Source organism: Echiichthys vipera, assembly GCF_963691815.1.
Source record: "Echiichthys vipera genome assembly, chromosome: 10".
NCBI classification, from domain to species: domain Eukaryota; kingdom Metazoa; phylum Chordata; class Actinopteri; order Perciformes; family Trachinidae; genus Echiichthys; species Echiichthys vipera.
Window position 1 is genome coordinate 21,312,625 of NC_139835.1, and position 23,831 is coordinate 21,336,455.

The following is a 23,831-nucleotide window of genomic DNA, read 5'->3' on the forward strand; positions in this document are numbered from 1 at the left end:
TTAATTTACTGTTTCAAGCCAATACATGAATTTTTAGGCAGTAAAGCTTTTTTTTTATTTTGTCAAACTTTAGTTCAATGGACACTAAAAACTGTAGTGCACAGCTGCTATATAAACTTAGTTTATATTATTTTATAATTCATTAAATCTAGAGATCTAGAGGTAGAAGTATATTCATTGGACTCAATGACAATTACTCTAAAATCTAAGAATATTGCCAGCTTTAGCCTTAAATGCACACTCACACACAAACCACACTGTATGTAAAGTCTACATAAAACATGTACAGCATTACTGGGCAATAGGTACTATATAATTATATAAATCTATATATCTTTACATCTTATATCTTTCGAAAAAAAAAAAAAAACATCACCCAGCTGTGCCAGCAGATAGGAACAGGCAAAAGAGAAGCATTAAGATCTCGATCATTTACTCAATAATGAATCCTTGGTTTAATTTAGATGGCCATAATTGATTAAGATTGAGCCTAATTGTGCATACATTAAGCACAATTTTAAATTTCAGATATAATGATTTTATTAGATAATTAAGAGAGGAGCGCACAAAATAATGAAACCAAGTGTTATGGTTTGACTTGTGGGGGCAGGGAGCCTGAGGACCATGCTGTTGAGGTTTTGTTCCTGTAGCTACCGTAATGCTGAAAATGTCTGTCGCCATTCAATGTGACTGACGCTGTAGCAGAGTTTTCATTTACATACATTAACATACCAACATTTCCCTCGTTCCATTCTCTGTTTAATGGGGTTTCAACAAGATGGTAAGAGTGAGGACTAGTTAATGAATACCTTATAGGTACAAACATCGGGTTACTGTGCATGAAAGCATGTGTGTATGTCATCGTGTATGCGCAATGGAATGTATATTTGCACATACTGTGCGCAATAAAGTGTAGGTAGATCTAGAAAAAAATATTGCGAATTATGGGAATTTGCTAAAAATGTTCTGGCAAGACACCCCGTATATGACATTTAAGTCCAACCGAGAATAATCCAAACCCCAATGGCAGTGGGAATTTTAATAGCTTGAAAGAAGGATTAAACCTCCAGAAGCATAGTATAGAGGAAAGGCATTTGGCCAATGCATGGCTGCCCTTGTGTACAGAATAAATTATCTATTGAAAGGATATAGGGGGGAGTCATTAGATATACATTTGCATTTGGAGGCCTTCGGGATCTAAGAAATTGTGGTCTTGCAGGTTGTGGCCTCGTGAGATGGGCCTTGACGATGATGGTGTGTGAGGGAAGCTCTGATATGCAAGAAATTGGCTGGTTGACAATCTAGGCTTTCATGTGTGACGGTACTGAAATAGGAGAATTTACTGTACCAGTGCCCTCCACGGTTTCACTTGTCTTCATCAGAAGCAATGCCTTTTCTTCAGTTACACACTGTCAACCTTTAATAAATACAGACTAGACACAGCATGAGCCTGTCAGCATCAATTCAGATCATTTGAGTACTTTCAGTCAGGAAAGACTTACAGCTAATAATCAGGCCTCACATGCACTGGCAACAAAGCTGAGTCTTGCTTCATAAAATGATCCTTTAATTAAAGTATCAGACATCTCTTTCACACCTTCATTTATAACAGAGACACATTTTGAGATGATTAAAGCCAAGCAGCATACTCATTGGGTTATACAGTTTATGTTAGATAATCCCTTTTCCGGACTGACACATTCACTGTGTGGGAGCTGGTCCTGGATACAGTGACATTACATCGGAGTTTAGGTTGACGATAGCACTTGTATCCTTCTCTATATTTGGTTTGGAGATGTTTACAATCCAGCACCCCTTGGCCAAACTAAACTGGTTAGTTCTCTTCTTTAAAGTGCTACTTTTTCCTGTGCTTTCTCTTGCAAAAATGATGAGACAGAGGAGGAATGCACACCATTGTGGAGAGGTTCTGGCCATGATTAAAGTGCAGGTGTGAGGAAAGATGGTCGCACAGTCGTAGCCAAGGTGCAATTAAGTAATTTAATAATTAACCAACATTGTGACGTGACAGTCTTAAGGGAATTTTCATGTTGAAACGTTGGTAAATTGTTTTTAAAAAATAAAACAATAATAATTGCATTGTGGCTATGAGTGTGACCATCCTTCCTCACACTCACACTTTTTAGAATTATGAACTACAAAGTCGATACTCTGTGTTGCATTGCCAACTACATTTTTCCAGTTTATAGTAAGCATCCAAATAGGGCTTCTTTGAAAGAGATTAACATTTTAACTACAGCTCTACCCTCCAATACAAGAAAAATGCTGATCTTTATTTACATGTCTACCATGTAAATCAGCTGGTGAGGATGCAAACTTTTGGCCTCATACATAGAGCTTTAGCCTCAGTATTTTAGCATTATAACTTGTATGGAACCATCAGGTGTAAATCCAAGATGATGTTGCAGGGTTTAACATCTGCAAACATTAAACGTTTTTTAAGCCAACTCACTGAATTTGCATTGATTAGCTGGTAGAAATTACTAGCGGCAGTCTTCATTTTGGCCAGCTAAATCCACGGTGGTCAAGAATGTTTTATATAGGATCAAAGTTCTAGATCAAGCTAATATGCATATGTGCTCGTGAAGTACTGCAATGCAGGGTTTGAGAGGCCTAGCAACAGTAACCAAGGGGGGTGGGGCTTAGCGGAAGGTCAGTTAAATAAATTTTGAAAAGCTCACAAAACCCATACTGATTTAGAGATTAGGAGCAGATGTGTGACTGTGACAGTCAAATGATAATGGCAACTGGGTCAGCGAGTGAATCAAATACTGTCAAACCATGTTGATGCCCCTAAGTTGCTTTACATAACAGTTTGTCAGCTGAAGGAGTCAGTTATGGAGGCTATAAACATGGAAGTTTGCAGAGTGCAGTGGAAGGCCAAAGGAGCCTTATCTCTCCGGAGTGGTTTACACTCTTTATAGCTTTCCTCCTAAATACTCACACAAATAGGCTGGAAACACATATGCGCTGTTCAAGAAAGGCAAAGTGTTTAGAGCTCTGTGACATCCTTCACACATGCTGTCGCCATAGGGCTCCGTGTATGTGATTTTTTGTTTAATCTGGAGTCTCCTGAGACATTGAAGGACAGCCATGCTTGGTAATACTGTTGAGCCAGCATGTGTTGCCATGGTGTAAGCACATTTTCTGACGTGTTCAGACCACTGCTGAAAAACAACTAACTCCCATGAGCCCCCCCCCCCCAACCCACACACACACACACACACACACACACACACACACATACACACACACACACACACATACACACACACACAAAAATGTGTGACAGTGTTTGTGTCTGTGAGCGTGTGTGTACATGTGCGTGTCTTTTTGTTGATGCAGGTGTTACACTGGCCTTCACAGAAGCTAATGGAAGGGCCCATTAACACCACAACAACCCTAATAGTACTGTAAATACTTGGTCTACTGGTGTGATGATAGCTTTGTTCAATAATTCAGAAGCTGCTGAGAGAATCAACAATCCAGTTTTCGAAAACAGCAAACAACATTGTAGGCAATGTCATCAGATAACCGGGGGCACAACTTACGTAGGGCACAATTGTTTATTTTCTGAATGCATAGCACTACTCAGAAGTTCGGTGCAGCTTGGATGCAGTGTATAATATATAGAAGTGAAATGGTTTTATTTTAGCTTGTTTTTAGTCTCTTTTTTTATCGACAAATTTAGTTGTTGAGCATAGAGTGCTGCAGAAAACCTCAAAAAGAGTTTGCATTTTTGCATTCAATCAGTTATTTGAATGTTTTTTTGGTTAGATCCCTGAAATAAGGTCCGTGGTTAACACAAGCTTGAGCGTTTCTCACATTTTTTGACATACAATATGTCAGTAAATACACCATGTGTGATGTTGAGGCTTGTAAATCCTCATGCTGAATACACAAAAGGATTTTAAAGCTAGTGGTGGTGACTTAATCATGCAGTTTGTTTATAGCCTTGCGTTAGCCTTTTACTCCTGACAATTGCATTTACGCTTCTGAAATCATAAAAGTGCTGTTCATTTGTGAGGACTATCTTGCTGAACAAAACGTGTAACTACAGTATCATAAACTTTTGTTTTCCTCAGAACTCATTTCCTGCAATAATCCAAAATCCAATGCAAAAATGCCTTTGGCTTTTTGTCAAGGGAACTAAGGCGATGCTATCTTCCCAGTTGGCCTACAAAAACACATCTTCCAGGTAACACTCATTTCTCAGTGTTAGTAGATGAGGTTGGTTAGCACCAGCATGTACGGCTGTTTCATCTGTTGTAATTGGTTGTCTTTTAGTGGAAGCACATTTGTTAATGGTGCTTGTTGTAAGTGATGACTTCACTCAGCATGTAAATGAAGCAGCCAAACGGTGAAAGATTCCTGCATCCAGCTTGTAATATTAACTGAGGTAATTTGCCATGAAACACGGTAAAAGGTTATTTGCTAAGTACGATGTACTGTTATAGATTTGTCTGCTGTGTAAATTAGAATGTAAGTTACGGTGTGCTCTTTTAAACACAGCCATTGTATACTGTGCAGTGAGCCAAGAGCTCTTCCCCAATCCTTTACACAATGAAGTGACATTAAGACAGATGGCGGTGTCATGCATAATCAGTTGTGCATTTCTTCTCAACATATAGTTTAATAATCATTAGTTGGTCATTTACATTATGATGTGACAAGACCATAAAAGCTGAAGAAAATGATGCTATCAGTTTGGTTCATTATGACATGAAATACTGGTCAGTCATGGACAAGGTGTTTCAGTCCTCTGTATTTGTGCTTCCACCACAATACAGATATTTTTTTGACTAATCATGGCTGTTCTTTATTGACATATCTGGTTAATTACAAGGAAAAGTTGTGTATACTGAAAATGTAATTTTAACTTCTTCACACCCTTAGCTGCTAATGTTCACGCAACACCCACAATCCTCCTCTCGCTCTAGGAAAGAACAGTACCTTATCACTATTCCTCGTTGGTGTGAAGACTGGACAAAGTACAAAGTGTACCTTTTTCTCCTGTTTTAGCTCTGAAAACATGAACTCCATGCATAACCAAACACATACATCCAGACTTCTGCGCTATTCTCCCTCTCTGAAAAGCTCATGTCATTGAACAAATGCTGTTATCCACATTCCTGCTTCCTTCACATTATAATTAGCTGTTTGATTTCTGCATGTGTAGAAATGACCAGAAATATGTCAAAAAATGTCACAAAGAATAGTAACGTACACCAAGGCTGGCAGTGATGTGCTGATCGTTGGAAGCAGACTTGAATGTTGAGAAGAAGTGTACCATACTCTGGCTCCATATGCATTTCTCTTTAATATAAATAGCATTTGGGCCCTCAGGACTTCTTCAAGATCAACATTTTTCAGGCAAGATGTCAAAGCCAGGTTGTAATGGGGTAGGATGCAATCTCACACAGTGTATTTCATAACATTTTCGCCCTCTCTTTTTTTCCGTCTGGCAGTTATGCCTCCATTTCAGTAGACGGTTTCTATGGTTCCCGTTTCATCAGACTTCCACACACACCATGACCCGTCCTCAGTTTCCAGTCGTAGACATGGATGGTCCACGAATGGCAACCATCTGATCGTGCTAACAGTCCAGAAGGGCAGAGCAGACCCTGTGCTGTACTGACTGTCATTTTGCCACAGTTGTCCGAAATGCTACGTTTCTTCCTGCTACAGCTTAATGGTCCCATATTATAAAAACTGAGATTTTCATGTCTTTTCTTTATGATAAAGCAGGTTGAGGTGCTATATAAGGATTTTTTTTAAAGTATCAAAATGTTCAATCCACAGAGAAATGCACACAGTCTGTATTCAGGAACGATGGTTCTTAAAAAGCTTTCAAGACTTCCATGTTGTTGTGACAATCAGTAAGATGAGGGCCCAAACCTGGACACAGAACTTAGGGAAGAGAGTGTAGGAGATAATGAGATTTATTGCAAACTTCTTGGAAAGGGAAGATGGGGGAATGATCCTGAAGGTATGGCTGCTGGGTTAGAGTGAGATGTGAGGAGGTTTGGGCAGCCAGAAGGGGATGTGATGACCAGGTACAGGGAAGAAATATCAACGGCAAGCACAAAACACAGCTGAAATAATTCACTAGGGCCTGAGGATGTGTACCACTAGTGTGGAATCAATGATCTGGCAATGAGAAAGTGAAGAGCCAGGGTAGAAGTACTGTAGATCTGATGAGCTGATTGATGACAGGTGAGAGACTTGGGGGAGGCGATGAGCCAATTGCAGGCAGAGCCATGAAAGAAGCTATGCCCACACCAACGCACAGACACAGACAGGTGACGGGCTGAATCCAAATGTCCACCCTGTGGGCTTTCAGGCTGAGCCCTTGTGGACTTCAGGCAGACATACTGTGATGTGTTCACTATCATCACGTCAAGTCTACGAGGGTGAGAGACTACAAAGCCATTGATAGACGGGCCTGAAGTCTGTCACACCCGTTGCTGATGAAACATATAAGCTACAGCTACGATGCTGCAATAATAAAATGCATTTTTTTTATTTCTTCTACACCTTATTCATCTACATATTTTTGTCACAACTTGGTTGAATATTATTTCTGACCTTCATTTCAGTAGTCTGACGTTTTAATATAGTAGGCCTATTTTTTTTTTTACACATTCATAATATGTTTGTTTTGATTTTTTTTATTGGCGACTGGTAAAATTACAATGTCACGTCAACATTGCTCTCTGGAAGTCTGCAGAAAGTCTGCTTGTGGACTGGATGAAGTGTGGGTTTTTACAGCCCTCAGCACTCATAGACTTCCGAGGAACGCACCTGCAAAGTCTGCGAGTCTGCAAGAAGTCCACACATTTGGATTAAATCACAGACAGGGAAGTGCTGGAAACAAAGGGCGAGAGAGAAACACAAGATGCACCTGGAACTCTGCAGGGGCAGACAGAGGGTGATTTGGGGTATATTCAGGCAGACAATATGCTAAAAAAATAGGTGTGTAAACATGTTATAGAAACTCAAAATACCAAGTATGAGCCTGAAAATGAGCATATGTCTCTTTTAAATTCTGAGAAACCTATGAATGCACTTCACTCAGTAGCTTCTTCAGTATTCAAAGCATTAGTGGGACATTTTGGGAAATGGGCTTTTTCGCCTCCTTATCAACAGTTAGATGAGAGAAGATCATCATCGCTTTAATACCTGTACCAGACGCCTGTTTCTCTTTTCTTTTTGGGTTTCTCCCTGCAAGAGATAAGCCAGTGTATTTTTAGTCTGATCTTCTTCACTGTTGAGGTCTCATCAGCAGATGGACAAGTCGCTGCAAAACAACCGGCTAGTTGACAGAAAATATTGGCTGGTGCTAACTGTGTTAATTGTAAAGTGTCATTTAATGTATACATAACAGTGCAGGAGTACTGTTATGTATACTATTAATTTAAATTCAATTCAATTCAATTTTATTCAATTGCCCCTGGTGGGATTAATAAAGTTGTTTGAGTACAGGACAGTACTGGACGGTACGGGACAGTACGGGATAGTACGGGATAGTACTGATTTGCCTAAAAATCAAGAGGAAGGTTTAGGTACTGAGATATCTTTAAAGAGTTATTTATTAGATTAAGAGTGATATAGCTGAGATGCATAAACAGAAAAGACAGATTGCGAGTTATACTGGAATGCCTCCTACAAACTCACTCCCACTCTTCCTCTTGTGCCCACGCACTCTCTGTTACTGTGACGTTCACTCTTCCTTTTCACTCCTCCGCTCGCCTGTGGAGGCGTTCTGTTCTCCTCTCCTCTCATTCATACAGTGCCACGCTATTTCCATATTTTTGAGTGGACACTGTGCATTGAGCGGAAATTTCTCTGGAGGAAGAGGAGGTGGAAGTGGAGGAGGAGGAGGAGGAGGAGGAGGAGGAGGAGGAAGAGGAGGAAGCACCATGTTTGGCTTCATCTGATCAGATTTCCGATCATGCTGAGATCGTGATCAGTCCTCACATGAGAGCCAAGTTCCACAGATGGAGTTATGTCATCTTTGTACAAGGGAAATTGGAGCAGGACAAGATGCAATTAATATTCCAACCACTATGAAAGTCTAGTACAATTTTATAATTGTAACTTTTAAAAATAACAAGCAGTATGCATTTTAAACCGTATCTCACGTCTCACTGTGAGAGGTCAGGAAACTGTAGGCCTATTATTTTACATGTCAGGTTTAGGTATGATGTTATTTATGTGTACAGTGCATGTATTATATCCAGCCCTTTGGCACTTGATGTGACATCCTGATCAGAACAGTGTTCTGAAGAAAGGTGAAGTTAGGCTTCATTCTGGCTTACACAGTAACAATCTGTTTAATCTATATGAAGAAAAGAAAAAAATGACATTTTAACATTAATGACTGTTCTCCTTGATTTAAATGCCAATGATTCTTCATATTTTGAACATGTAAATGTGCTCCTCACTCAATTTCTTTTTTAAATAGATATTTTTTTTTTTATAGTATGCAGGAATGAATGGCATTTTAAATAGCAGGTACTATTTTTCAGGTGAATCAATAGCAGATTTGTCCTTCGGTAAGTTCCTCTTTTAGATCAAAAATGTTGTGAAATAGAAAAAGCACAAAATGCGTCACAATGTTTTAAAAAACGGACAAAAAACTACTAAAGTCTCCTGCACCGGAGTGTGAGGCCTTGACCACAGGATCAAGCTTGTTACTATCCCTCAACTGGCAGACTTATGAATTGTTGTACTGCAGCATTGCACTGCAGTCAGCATTCAAGGCCACATTTTCACAACGTATTTCAAAAGATGTTCTAATAATAACTGCTTACAATAAGGTATGTGCATCCATACACCCCACTGCATTGGTAGCACTTTACTTTATAAAGTTAAGTTTTTATTATTTGGGTAAAATGATGAATTTCTCCAAAATCGTTGCAAAATCATTTTATGTGTAGAGACTCTTATCATGCTACCGCAGAGGTTTGGTGTTATTTTGAGCAGTGTTAGTGGTTAAAACAGCCTTTTTAATGTCTTTAACGTACTGCCTCGAGCTAATCAGTGTTAGCCATGTCCAGCTGTTAGCGACTCTCCCGGTTTTATACACGAAAAAACTGGCTCGATGGCTAATTTGATGTATGTAAGTGCCGAAAAAGACCATTGGATAATTTTGCGCTGCAATTACACTTTAATTCCACAGAGAGGAAGCTTAAAAAGTCCAACATGAACCTAAACGCATCACCATGTCCAGTCAGAAAGATAACACATGATCCTTCACTCATAATCCAGCTGGTGGGGAAAGCAGGGAGGAACCCATTTTAAAGGTGCTGCTAATGGTCTCTGTGTAGAGCTAATAATGGAGCTGCAGTACGATGGAAACATCTATCAGGCAGCAAAGGAAGGAGTCAAGTGAAGGTTCATGCCTATAATTGCCTTTTAGGTTTTTCTTTCTTTTCTTTGTTTTACCTCTTTACAAGCCGAAGTAACAATGCATAAATAACAAACACGGTTGCATGAACCGGGGCAATAAATGGTAAATGGACTGGTACGTATAAAGCACCTTTTTTAGTCTTCTGACCACTCGAAGCACTTTTACACTACTTGTCACATTCACACACATACTGATGGCGGAGGCTACCTGCCCGTCATCTAATTTAATCTAAAGTCATTTTATCATTCAAAAAATCCATGTGCAGCATGTGGAGCGATTTGGGGTTCAGTGTCTTGCACGACACTTCAACATACAGAACAGTGGAGAGGTGGATAGAACCATTAGAATGGAGGACGACCCGCTCTACTTCTGAGCCACAGCAGCCCCACATATAGTAAACCAGCATATCATTATGATTTCAATCATGTCGAACAGGATGTAAAAGCAGCAGTATATCTCCACATGCTGAGACAGTGAATGCAAAAGATTGCTTTCAAGGCAACCAACACAACAGACAGTAGCGGGACAATAGGTTGTTTTTCTGTTTTGATGATAGTAAATCACTCCATTATACTTCTTTTTTAAACCAAAAGGCTTGATGTGTAGTGTCCTCATTTTTTCAGACAGTTAGGTGCCATCGGTAGGTGTCAGACGAGCATGTGTGCCCAGTCCCAGCATGTCCACCATGTGCAGGAAAGACCCATTGAATCACCCATTATTATACTGAATCTGTATGTAACGTTTAAGAAATCTAAAGAAGCAAGAAACTAATCAATTCAATTCAATTCAATTTTATTTATAGTGTCAAATCATAACCAAAGTTATCTCAGGACACTTTACAGAGTAGGTAAAGACCCAACAATTCCCCCATAGAGTACGGTGGCAACGAAAACCTTCCCTATAACAGGCAGGAACGTCGGACAGACCCAGCTCTGTGGAGGACGGTCATCTGTCTTGACCGGTTGGGGAGGAAGAAAAGGAGAGAGAAAGAGAGAAACACAAAGATAGACAAAAGACAGAGAGACTGACACACTTCCAGAGATGCAAGCAGCCAGCGAGTAACAGTAACTATAACAATATCTATAGTAATGTGAACATGACCCACATGTTATGGCAGTCTGCATAGCAGAACAGCAGGAACACGCACATCCAAGGTGACAGAACATGAAAATGAAAATAATTATGACAAAATGATGAGTAGGGGCAATAGCAGCTACGATACAGCAAGACATACCACTGATGGTGTTTTTATGGCTACAGATTTTATAATTTATAAAAGTAGTGACAGAATAAATGACTAATAGTTATTGAAGTAGCAGGAAGCGTCAGTAGGCACCACCACGATCAGCAGAGACCTGCACACAGGACCAGGGCAGCAGGCATCACCACCATCAGCAGGGACCAGCACACAGGACCACGGCAGCAAGCACCACCACGATCAGCAGAGACCAACAATCAGGTCCACAGCAGCAGGCACTAACACCATCGGCAGAGACCTTCATACAGGACCACAGGACCACAGCAACAGGCATCACCACCATCAGCCGAGACGTGCGCGCAGGAACAGGGCAGCAGGCAGCACCCCCATCAGCAGGAACCTGATACACAGGACCAAGGCAGCAGGCACTACCACTGTCAGCAGAGACCTACACACAGGACCAGGGCAGCAGGCACCACCAGCACCAGCAGAGACTAGCACACAGGACCACGGCAGCAGGCACCACCCCCATCAGCAGGGGCCTGATATACAGGACCAAGGCAGCAGGCTCTACCAAAATCAGCAGTGACCCACAGGACTACGGCAGTAGGCACCACCACGATCAGCAGAGACCTCGGAGATGACAAAGCACAAACAACTCCGGGGAAGAAGTTGAATTAATAACATGCATTGATGAGACATGAATGACATAGAGAGGAGAGAATCTCAGAGTATTAGGAAAGGTAATATTTCCCCTTGCAGACTAGGCTTATAGCAGCATCATTAAACTGAACGGACGCAGCTTTAAGAATAACAACAGCAACACAGCTGAGAGCTCGTAAGCCCTAGCTGTAAGCTTTATCAAAAAGGAAAGTTTTAAGTTTACTCTTAAATATGGGGACAGTGTCTGCCTCCCGAATAACACTTGGGAGTTGGTTCCACAAGAGAGGAGCTTGGTAACTGAAGGCTCTGCCTCCCCTTCTATTTTTGGAGACTCTAGGAACGACAAGTAGCCCTGCATTTTCTGAGCGCAGTGATCGAGTTGGGTGATACGGTACTATGAGCTCTTTAAGATACGACGGGGCCAGACCAATAAGAGCTTTATAGGTAAGGAGAAGGATTTTAAAGTCTATTCTAGATTTTACAGGTAGCCAGTGCAGAGAAGCTAATACAGGAGAAATATGTTCTCTTCGGTTTGTTTTAGTTAGTACACGAGCTGCAGCATTTTGTACCAACTGGAGACTCTTAACAGACTTATTGGAGCAGCCTGATAATAAGGAATTGCAATAGTCCAGCCTAGAAGTAACAAATGCATGGACTAGTTTTTCTGCATCTTTCTGAGACATAATGTTCCTAATTTTTGCAATATTACGCAGGTGAAAATATGCAGTCCTTGTTGTTAGTTTTATGTGAGAATCGAAGGACATATCCTGATCAAAGATAACACCCAGATTCCTTACTGTGGTGCTGGAGGACAACACAACATCATCCAGAGTAACAATGTCTGTAGCTATTGAGTTTCGGAGGCCTTCAGGGCCAAGTACAATAACTTCAGTTTTATCTGAGTTTAACATCAGAAAATTGCAGGTCATCCAGCTTTTTATTTCCTTAATGCACATTTGAAGTTTATCTACCTGATGGGTTTCATCTGGTTTGATCGATAAATATAATTGTGTATCATCAGCATAACAATGAAAATGTATGGAGTGCTTCCTTATAATATTTCCTAAAGGAAGCATATATAAGGAGAATAGAATCGGTCCAAGGACAGAGCCCTGTGGGACTCCGTAACTAACTTTAGTGTGCATGGAGGATTTGTCGTTAACATGTACAAACTGAGATCTATCTGATAAATATGACTTAAACCAGCTCAGTGCGGTTCCTTTAATGCCGATCAGATGCTCCAGTCTGTGTAGCAGGATGTGATGGTCAATAGTGTCGAAGGCAGCACTAAGATCTAGTAAGACAAGTACAGAGACAAGTCCTTTGTCTGAAGCTATTAGAAGGTCGTTGGTAATTTTTATCAGTGCTGTCTCAGTGCTATGATTCGCTCTAAATCCTGACTGGAAGTCCTCAAGTAACTCATTATTATGTAGAAAGTCGCACAACTGATTGGCAACTAATTTCTCGAGGATCTTAGAGAGAAAAGGAAGGTTAGATATAGGTCTATAGTTGGCTAGAACCTCAGGATCAAGACTGGGCTTTTTAAGAAGAGGTTTAATTACAGCTACTTTAAAAGACTGTGGTACATAACCTGCTGATAAAGACATGTTAATCATATCTAATACAGGAGTGTCAACTAAAGGTAACACTTCTTTGAGTAACCTGGTTGGAATAGAGTCTAGGAGACAAGTAGAAGGTTTTGATGCTGAAATAGTAGAGTTTAATTTGTTAAGGTCGACCGGAGAAAAGCAGTCCAAAAATATATCAGGTCGTACAGTTGTTTCTAAGGTTCCTGGGTTCGATGAAAGATTGGTGCCAAGCGAGTTGATTTTGTCTCGAATAGTTATAATTTTGTCATTAAAGAAGGTCATGAAGTCATTACTACTGAGGGTTATAGGAATACATGGCTCAATAGAGCTGTGGCTCTCTGTCAGCCTGGCTACAGTGCTGAAAAGAAATCTAGGATTGTTCTTATTCTCCTCTATTAAAGATGAGTAATAGGCAGCTCTGGCATTACGGAGGGCCTTCCTATATATCTTTAGACTTTCATGCCAAGCTAAGTGAGATTCCTCCAATTTAGTAGAGCGCCATTTACTTTCTAATTTTCGCGATATTTGTTTTAGTTCACGGGTTTGTGAGTTATACCACGGAGCTAACTTCCTCTGTTTTATTTTCTTCTTTTTTAACGGAGCAACAGAGTCGAGTGTTTTTCTTAGTGAGCAAGCAACACTGTCAACAAAATGGTCAATTTCAGAGAGACAAACGTTAGTGCAGGACTCTTGAATATTAGGATAAGGCATTAAAGTAAATGCAGATGGAATCGCTTCCTTAAATTTAGTTACAGCACTATCAGATAAACATCTAGTGTAGAAACTTTTGCCCAGAGGTGAGTAGTCCTGTAATATGAATTCAAAAGTTATTAAATAATGGTCTGATAAAATAGGATTCTGTGAAAAGACTATTAAGTTATTGATTTCCACACCATAAACCAAAACCAGGTCGAGGGTGTGATTAAAACAGTGAGTAGGTTCATGTATACACTGACTAAAACCAATCGAATCTAATAGAGAGATAAACGCAGTACTAAGGCTATTAACAACATCAACGTGAATATTAAAATCTCCTACAATGATTACTTTGTCAGATTTAAGGACTAAATTTGATAGAAACTCTGAGAATTCAGACAGAAATTCAGAGTAGGGACCGGGAGCCCGGTACACTATAACGAGTATAATCGGCTGCACAGTTTTCCAGGTTGAATGTGAAAGACTAAGAACAAGACTTTCAAATGAATTATAATTTAGTTTAGGTTTAGGGTTTATTAATAGGCCTGAGTCATAAATAGCTGCAACGCCTCCTCCTCGACCACTGCCTCGAGGAATATGAGTATTAATATGACTGGGAGGAGTGGATTCATTTAGGCTAACATATTCTTCGGGACGCAGCCAGGTTTCAGTCAGACAGAGAACATCAATATGGTTATCTGATATCAGATCATTTATTAATACAGCTTTAGATGACAGAGATCTGATGTTTAAAAGTCCACATTTTATTCTCTGATTTTGTTGCATTATCGCAGATTTGGTGTTGATTTGCATCAAGTTTTTCTGTATAGCTCCTCTTCTGTTCATTTTTGATTTAATTAATGTAGATGATCGTGGGGCACACAGCGTTTGTATAGGATACTGAGCTGTAAAGTGATCCACAGAGCTCGCGGAGAGTTGTGTAAGACTGCAGCTATGCTTGCTGTGTGCTTGCGGTAAGGGCAGCGCAGAGAGGTGAATTAAACTCTGACTCTGCATCCTGATCCCAACAATGGGTTTTTGTCAGGAGGTGGTGGAGGTGCAGGACTCGATAGTCAGGTCAATGTTTGCAGACAAAAGTCTTGACCCTTCTTGGTTAGGGTGCAGGCCATCGCGTCTAAAAAGCTTGGGTCTTCTAAAAAAAGTCGTGAAGTTGTCCACGAATGGAATGCCCTTCCCCAGGCAGTGTCCTTTAAGCCACAGGTGAAGCTGGCGGAGGCGGCTGTACATGACGTCACCAAAACGGGGCGGGGGAAGCGAGCCGGAGATGATCACACGCTTCCCTGTGTTCAGCAGGTGGTCCACCATGGACCTGAAGTCCTGCTTGAGGACCTCGGACTGGCGTTTCTTCAAGTCGTTGGTGCCGGCTTGCAGCACCAGCGTGGAGGCCGACCTGTGTTGTGAACACAGCTGGAGGGCGGAGCACTCAACGTCCCTGACGCGGGCTCCAGGGTAGCAGAAAGTCTGGCCGCAGCGCACCCTCACGTGTCTGACCATCGAGGTTCCGACAACCAGCACGGGAGGGGAAATGCGCTGCCTCGCGGCTGCTCCTAACCGGGGCGGAGCAGGGGGGTTGGTTTGGGCGAGCGGACCCCGGCTCCTGGGTCGGCGAGAGCCACGACTGACTCTGTGGGCGGATGCCGGAGTCGAGCTGGTGCGCGCACCGAGCGGGGGAAACTCCTGCAGGCTTAGGACGTCAAACCTGTTATCCAGTGGTAGATCCGGAGGCGGAAGGGGGAGAGATCGGCGAGCCCCAGTGCCCCTGTTCACCCTTGACCAGGGTTCCCTCGACTTGAGTGGAGTTGAGCTCACCAGGCCCGGGGCCGCGGCTCCGTTCTCCCTGGTGGAGCACTGCCACTCCGCGGGGAGAAGGCAGGAGGAGGATGGCGCCGATGACTTGGGCCTGGCACCCTGTTGCTGCCAGCGGGACTCGGTGAGTGTTGGTGCCGAAGTTCCGGTGGTGATGGAGCCAGTCCATGGCAGGGTGGTGTTGTCGGCAGCCGTCATGGTACGGTCACCAGCGCCGGAAGCCTTAAGATGGGCGAGGAACTTCGCCTGAGTTGAGGCGACGTTGGAAAATTCCAGGAGGATTTTGTTCTTCTCCATGAGGTCAGCCTTCAGTCCAGAGACGTTCTCCCTCAGCTTTGAGAGCGTGGGGAGACAGGACTCGCACACAGCCATCATGTCGCAGCCTGTGCAGTCTGTGCTGTGGATCCGTCACCCCGGGGCACAGTACCGTCACAGGTAGGAGAGTTAAATGAAATTACGTTACGGCCTTGGGGCCGAAAGTTCCGGGAGATCCCTTTTTACTCCTGGGCAGGCAGCCCACTTCACCAGTTGTTTTTAGATCCCGCTGAGTTGAAGAAATGTTTAAAAATTGGCGCCTCGCTAGTGCGATTCGGCGTCACGACTTCCGTGTTTTACTTCTCCGGTGTGATCAGAGGCAACCACAGGCCCGATCGTTAAATGCTTCGGTCGATCGGTTGAAGAAATTAATACAATAGAAGCTGGGCACGAGTGATTGCAAATATGAAATCGATAAATTAAGTTAAAAACAATATTTTCCGGAGCCGAGGTGGCGGGAAACCCGGTGAATTCAAACGAATTCAAACGACGCTGCGCATGCGTATGTGTAGGTGACGTAGACAGTACAAAGCAATGCAATACAGACCAATACCAGTACAGACCAATACAGACCTCTAGGTGGCGGCGACACTAATCACAACAAGATTTATATCACTTTGTGTCTGTTTTCAGGGTAATTTTCTCAATTATTCTTCTCCTCACTCTTATCTGCAGAGTATTTCAAATATGTACTACACTTGTATTATAGTATTTGTTGTTTCAAATGCAGGACTGGACTCTACAGTTATCAACTGTTAACTGTCCTTCAAGCACAACACAAAACTCAGGCCTCTATACACCATCCTCACTCACACTGGATTTCACTCCTCATTTGTCTCAGTGTGGAATAGCATGAGACATATCTGCTTTTGATCACAAATTGAACCCAATTCATTCGTTTTGCACCAAGTCACTTTGAACTTTGACACAAAATCCAATATCTTGTGTGTTTGATTGTTTATATCCTTGTATATGTGACATATCCGTAGTAGTGCAGGGCCTAGCAAATATCAGATAAAATGAAGTTTTTGAAACTGTGAAGTCAAAATTATGTCATAAGAGGGGTCCAGTCAATCTAGTTGGCTCACCTGTTGTTAAAAAGTATGCTTACCAAGAGCCAGGTTGAACTACAACGCTGCAGCTACCGGTGATTTCAGCATATTCTGCTTTATATTTAAATGGGTGGTAACAAACAACTTCTCATCCTGTGTACAAGAAAGGAAAGCTGTTTCACTCAAGCTCTCACTGTTTTTACCTCGGATTGAAGCTGTTTGTGTAATCTCAGACTGATGCAAAAAGCACTGGTATGCTAAGTCCCTCTCTTACAGTGCTGAGAGTATGTTTGTGGGTGGTTTCCCTGTGTGGCTTCTGTTACGTTTTGCGTTGCGTGCTGTGTTGCAAGCTAATCTGTATTTGGCATGGCTCAGGTCAAGGGGGTGTGGTGTTAGAGGTTGTGGCCTCTTGGCCCCACTGTATAGTAAACACATTCTGGAAAACATGACATATTAAGTTACAGAAATTTAGTTCTCATATCAGTTATATATATATATATATATATATATATATATATATATATATATATATATATATGTATATATAATATGATTATCATTATGATGAATATGATTACCCATGAAAACACAAACAGATCGATAGGCTTCCGCAAATCTGAAAATAAACTCTTCAAATTTAGTCAAGGGTCAAGGCTAGTCCCTAATTAAAAAAGCTGTTTGTTAGTTGCAACCTCATATGATGAAAAAACAGTTCTCAACAAATTGAATTCTATATATTATTACATGAGTAATGAGTTTGCTCTAACCAGAAGAAATATGGGCTGATTGTTCCATTGAAATTTTACCAGGATAATCCGTAATTCACTGAAGGTGATTGCAGTTCTTAAGTCAGGTCTCAACTTAGCACTGTTAGCAAACAACTAATAGGATTAAAACATTTAGAGGTTAATGTTTTGAACTCCAAAGCCCTTGAGCAAGGCTGAGCGTTGACCCTAATCACATGGCATTAATGTGGTGTGTGTTTGTGAATTACAGTCATTTATGTGCTTCCACATCCTCATGAGCAGATTTTCACCCAGGTTTTCAAATTCCATAATTTACAGTTACTTTTTATAAACATAAATAAAGGCCCACATCTAAGTAACAAGCCGTTTTCTACAGATACTTCATACAGATACTACAGCCTTCATTGCGATAATCACTATATGAACATTCAAAGAGGAATAGCTGACGATTTTATAATGTTATACTGTACAGATTAAATATAACTTCTCTTCGTTTCCAAGCTGGTTCCAATGCTAAAGTACAGCACTTGCAGTGGTGGAATGTAACATTCACTGCTGTACTTCAGTACAATTTTTAGTTACTTGTTTTATTTATTTCCATTTTATGCAGCTTTATACTTTTCCATTACAATTCAAAGGCATATTGCACTTTTTGCTCCGCTACATTTATTTGACGTTTTTATTTATTTAGCTACTCTGAAGATTCAGATACTACTACTTTGAAGATAATGATACAAAATATAAACCAACTAATAAATTATGATATATTATTATGGGTGAAGCTACCCAGCAATATACAAAGTAATTCAAATTGGCTCCACTTTTACCAGCTGCAAGAGTAATGTACACATGAATGCATCAATAATTATAATCCAGTACGTTTAATCTGAAAATGGACCATTCTGCATAATAATTACTTTTACTTTAGGTACTTAAAGTATAATTTGATGTTATACTTTTGAACTTTTACTTGAGTGATATTTTGAAGACAGGAGTAGTTATTCCACCACTCACTTTCCATAGTATTCATCACATCACTTCAAAATTGTTTTTAACTTTTACATTTTTTTTTATTACCTAAATGTAAGTTTGTAAATGTGTCTTTCATCTTTACTGCCAAGAAACTGTACATCCAATTAACTGTATCTGTTCTTGTTAATTGCAATTTAACTATAAGTTGTGCATCAGTGATTTCTGTAAATGCAGTTGTGAAATAGGCTCACATTTTCAAGCATCACTTGAGAAAAATAAAAATGTGGAAAACAAATACTGATTGGGCCTTTAGAATTTAAAGTGCATCACCTTCTTCTTGTGTTACAGGCTACTTTACATCGGCAAAGGAACAGTTTTCAGCCACATGTCTGTGAGTGTAGCCTTTGCCCTACCTACTGATGTCCTAGCCTTGCAACAAATAGTCTTGATCGTGGTCATTAGGCCATTGCTCTCATTGTACCCGTCATTTGACCACTTGGCCTTTTGGTGTTGTATGGGCACCCAGTGTGACTCCCACCTGAGTGACCTTGCACTTTCCGGTCAAAGGTCAAGGCCTTGTTAGACATGTTTATGAAGATTGCCGTGGGGTCAAGGACTGTTTGTCTGTCTGGTGACAAGAGAGGAAACAAGGGATAGGATTCCGGTAATAGATGAAAGACGAGAGTGGAGATGAAAGGAGGGGTTATCTGGATCTCCGCGAAGCCTATCGATCTGTTTGTGTTTTCATGGGGTGAACGGGTTTGTTGGCCACAGTCCCGGCAGAAGTGCTGAGGTATGGGCTGCATCACACTGTGGAAGTGATGGTGCAGAGGCTGCACTTAAATAAGGGTTCAAGAATTTGAGGTCAGCTTTTGCTGCCTCTTGTTGGAGTAATAGCCAGTGGCAGTAAAACCAGAAAAAAACACTCAGAGCTTGTGAACCACATGAATAGATGGCTTTGAGATCATGAATCATCAGCAACTTACCTGCACAGTGGGCTGGTGCTGCCCTCTTGTGGCCATTCTGAGTATTGTTCTAGAAATCACAAACATTTTAAACATACAAACCAAAAGGAAGAATAGCACCTATCATAAATTAAGAAGAATATTCTACAAATAACTTTATTGCTGGAATTACGCAGTATAGGATCTGGAAAATATAAAACATTTTTGAAGTCCATTCTGTTTGTTCATTAGTTAGGATTATTCAAACTGTAATCAAGTTTGTTAACGCTACTGATACTGTATATACTTCATGGAGCATTTCATCACAACCAAGCACACAACACAAACAAAAACAGGTTAACTGCTATAACTTCAACAGTAAAAATAGCTTTAGCTTCTTTAAATAGCTCTGAAACCATGTTTAGGGTCTAAAATGCCTTCTCCCTACTAACCAAGAGTGAAGTTATCTCCAAATACTGTATATTAAAGCATAAACACAAACCTAGCTGAAGACATTTTGAAGCACTCCTAATGGAGCATTAAACCAAAAGGGATGGCAAAAGAAATTCACAAATGGGAACAGTCAAGTACATGAGCAAAATAGCAAGTACATGTTATGTGTAAGTATATATACATGTGCATTTCTTTGGAATCAGAAACATTAGGTTCATGTAATATGAGCAGAGTGAATCTTTGAAAACACAGCTGTTATACTCAATGTTCTGACAGAGTAAAGATAAAGGAAAGGTGATTTTTTTTTTGGTCTATTTCTTTTTGTGCATCTGTTTGGGATTATGTCAACAACAGGGTTGTGCAACAATATATATATGCAGACATCACAAAACTCAAGCTCAGCTCAAATCCATTCATGTATGTACACTCTCACACACACGCACATGCACACACACACACACACACACGCCAATGCTCTTTCAGTGCTGTTTTGTATGTTAATAAGGCGCTGACTGTCAGATGTTGAAACATTGTTTTTGGACCAATGGAATCTCAGATACACTTAAGTCCAACATATTCTCATAAATCTTATAAATAAAAATGGACTTAACACACAAAGTATTTCAATAATAACCTGAGGAGAGTATGTTGGACTATGTTAGAGAGGAATGTTTTATATTTACAACAGAGTGATTGTTATATGTGTCCGCAACATTACGGTGACTTAGCAAATGACAAGTGTCTGTAACCAGTGGTAAGTCCCATCCTTTACATTAGTATGTTTACACAAGTTAAAATCTAGAATAAAATGTGGCTATATCTTTGAAGGCTATGGCACTGGTAGGGAGCAGAAAAAAACAACAAAATGACAGATAAGGCAGATAAGTAAGATTGAATAGCACCTGACTCACACAAAATGAACACCAGTTTACCAGTATAGGGGGCATGTACTCAGTGCAGTGGTAAACTGGGTGCAATTCTTTAGAGACATGTCGTGATCATATTGTGTTCTGCGTGTAGCAAAAGGCAGCTTGGTCTCTGTGTTCTGGTTTGTAATGTTCAATCTCCGACTGTTTTGCAAACCACATCTCTGTCCCTGTCCTCTCACACATGCAGGGAAATAGCACCATCATTTGAAAACAGCACGTTAAGCCAAGTCGGGGATGTCAATGCACACGGTTTTGCTTGTAGGTTAGGAAGAAGGATTCTGGTGCTGGGGTTTATGTCCTCTTCATGCACACCTGACAGCGGCTTATGTGTGTTCGGAGATTGCCCGCTTTTAGTGTTGTGGGGACAGGTTTCCTGGAAAGAGGGAGAGAAAGAAACATCAGAGGTCCACCTTTATTACCGAGCTTATAATGTAAATGTGTAGGGAAATGCTATTATGGCACAATTGAAAGAGTAACTTAAAGCCAGGCTGAAAATCAGAGTTTCACTGCCGTCTCTGCTTGAAAGTTCTAAGGCTTTTTCAGCTCTGAACACCTACAGAATCACTGAAGGGGTGTGCTTGGCTGTAGTCAAAGTGTGCTCTGTTGCAGCTGGACACCATACCCAACAGTGATGTTATGGTGTCCTAGAGTACACCTGTGGATCAATGCAGGCCCCATATTATGCTTTATGCTAAGTTTCAGGTCTATACTTGTGTATCTGGGTCTCTACTAGACCATATTTCTATTCTTTGATGTACAAAGAATACATTCTTTTTCCAGCACTGCCTGTCTGAATATACCTGTGTTCACCTACTGTCTGAAACACATTTTAGCACCTGTCTCTCTGTCTACTCTGATTGGTCAGCATTTTCTGGATCTTCTGCATCTGCCCTCTTGGCTTCTCTGCACTGTCATTGTAGCTGGGGAATGAGTGTAACGGCACTGTAGCAGCAATTTCTACCTATATATAGTGTAGTTGTGACATCACAACCGTACAGAAGTCCTGACGGCTTGTTAAACCACTGGAGTTTAGTAAAAACAAGCTTTTCTAGGAGTGCTAGGTTACTCTTTAATGTGAAACAGAGCAATCAGGTCATGTCTTACGTAAACATCTCATTGTCTTCAATGGTGGCGAGCCAAAAGCTGTAAGAGTTGGCGTAGTAGTTGCAGGTTCCACGACCGTGACACTCGATGAAGGGAGCACTGCGGAATTCCTCCAGGCAGGAACCAGGAGAGGCTAGAGCCTGGCCTGATCCCTCAGCACCAGCACTAGTGTGCTACACAAACACACACAATGAAAAAGGCTCATTAACCAAATTAAGAACATTTTGAAGATAGGTATTGTATCTCTGAAAGTTGTGCATGTGCACATTCAGAAAGGGATACTTTGGGGCGTTTCTTCCATAGACACTGTAAATCATTATTATGGGTGTTCTGCAATTGTTTGGTGGTATATATAACGGGAGTGGGGGCGTTTTGGAGATTGGTGGGTATGTGGGGGATATTGAGTGGAATGGTTTTAGGATAGGGAGAGAGAAATTATCTGTACATGTATTTACAGCATATTATAATTAAGTATTTCAACCTTAGATCTGGTGGTATATTCAAATTTACTGTTGTCCATCTACCTCTTAATATAGTCAAGTTCTTTCTGTATCTAGTCCTCTTTGCTATGCTTGTTAAATGTTGGGTTATTTGAACAAAACTTGCTGGATTCAAAAAAATGCAACAAAAAAGAGCAGGCACAATACTGGAAAATACTTCCCAGGTTTTACTGAATCATCACAACTTTAGCTTGGTTGATGCATCGGTTATTAAAGGAAGAGCTGAATGTATTCTTGAGACCTGCTCCTGTGTGTCTTACCATGACGAAGGAGTAGCCAATCCATAGAGAGTCCCAGCCACGAGGACATTGTGGGATCATGATGGTCTGACTGTGAACTGCTATCACCATGGCTGGGGCTTCACACACAGAACACCTGTCCACACACACACACACACACACACACACACACACACACACACACACGCACAGACACACACACACACACACACACACACACACACGCACACGCACACGCACACACACACACACACACACAAACACACACACACACACACACACACACAAGACACACACACACACACACACACACACACACACACACACAAGAGGAGAGCATGTGAGGGTGAAAAGAAACGTCATATATACCTTAAACAGAACAGTATGGATAGAAATGCTGACATACCTGCTGATAAATGGTTTGATGCTTTGACCAGTGATGGGTGCCATGCTCATGGGCATGGGCTCAGGGGAGGTGAGCCAGTAGGAGTAGTCATTACGAGAGGCAAAGTTGCACACATTGTTGATGTTACAGAACAGGAAGGGCATGGGGCTGAACTTCCTTAGACAGCTGCCTGCCGTACCTAAAACACAGAGCAAGGAGACATGTAATTAATCCCACAAACCCTTTTCCATCTAACTTCTTTCTATAATTTCTTTCTTTTTCTTGTCGTGTTTCTTACCTAAGTCCTGTCCATGAGAGCGTTCGTTGCCTTGTACGTAGAGCAAGGAGTAGCCATCATAAATGAGTGTGGTTCCCTCAGGACAGTGCGGAACCTCCACATTTTGGCTATGACGGGTTACAAGGAACCCGTGATCCATGGAAGAGGGGCCAGGGTGACCCACTTGACCTGGAACACCGTCGGGTCCTGGAGGGCCAGGGTATCCTCTGGGTCCTAAAGACATGGAGTAATTAATGAGTAACGACAGCGTCAACACAGCAGTTTTTACCCACACCTGCCATCATCCATGTGCCTCTCACCCTGTGGCCCTGGGAGGCCAGGATCTCCTTTGGACCCAGGCTGACCGTGATATCCAGGAAGGCCATCTTCACCTTTTGGTCCTGAAATACCTGTCACACCTGAGAGAAAAGAACAAAAATTATGAAGCAATAAACAAAATGGATCGAGTTAATTTTTTTTATATAGCCCAAAATTATAAATTTGCCTCT

General features: G+C 41.2%; 1 protein-coding gene across 1 annotated transcript in view; it reads right to left on the reverse strand.

Moving 5' to 3' along the window:
• Positions 1–19,594: 19,594 nt before the first annotated feature.
• The window catches only part of col4a1 (collagen, type IV, alpha 1), a 42,175-nt gene continuing 37,938 nt past the window's right edge, over positions 19,595–23,831 (reverse strand). Inside the window, exons 47-52 of the mRNA XM_083921663.1 lie at positions 23,643–23,741; positions 23,344–23,556; positions 23,067–23,244; positions 22,682–22,796; positions 21,922–22,094; positions 19,595–21,190 (exon numbers count right to left, since the gene is read on the reverse strand). Coding sequence (XP_083777789.1) covers positions 21,109–21,190; positions 21,922–22,094; positions 22,682–22,796; positions 23,067–23,244; positions 23,344–23,556; positions 23,643–23,741 — 860 coding nt within the window. The 3' untranslated portion in view covers positions 19,595–21,108. The remainder of the gene's footprint in view (positions 21,191–21,921; positions 22,095–22,681; positions 22,797–23,066; positions 23,245–23,343; positions 23,557–23,642; positions 23,742–23,831) is intronic.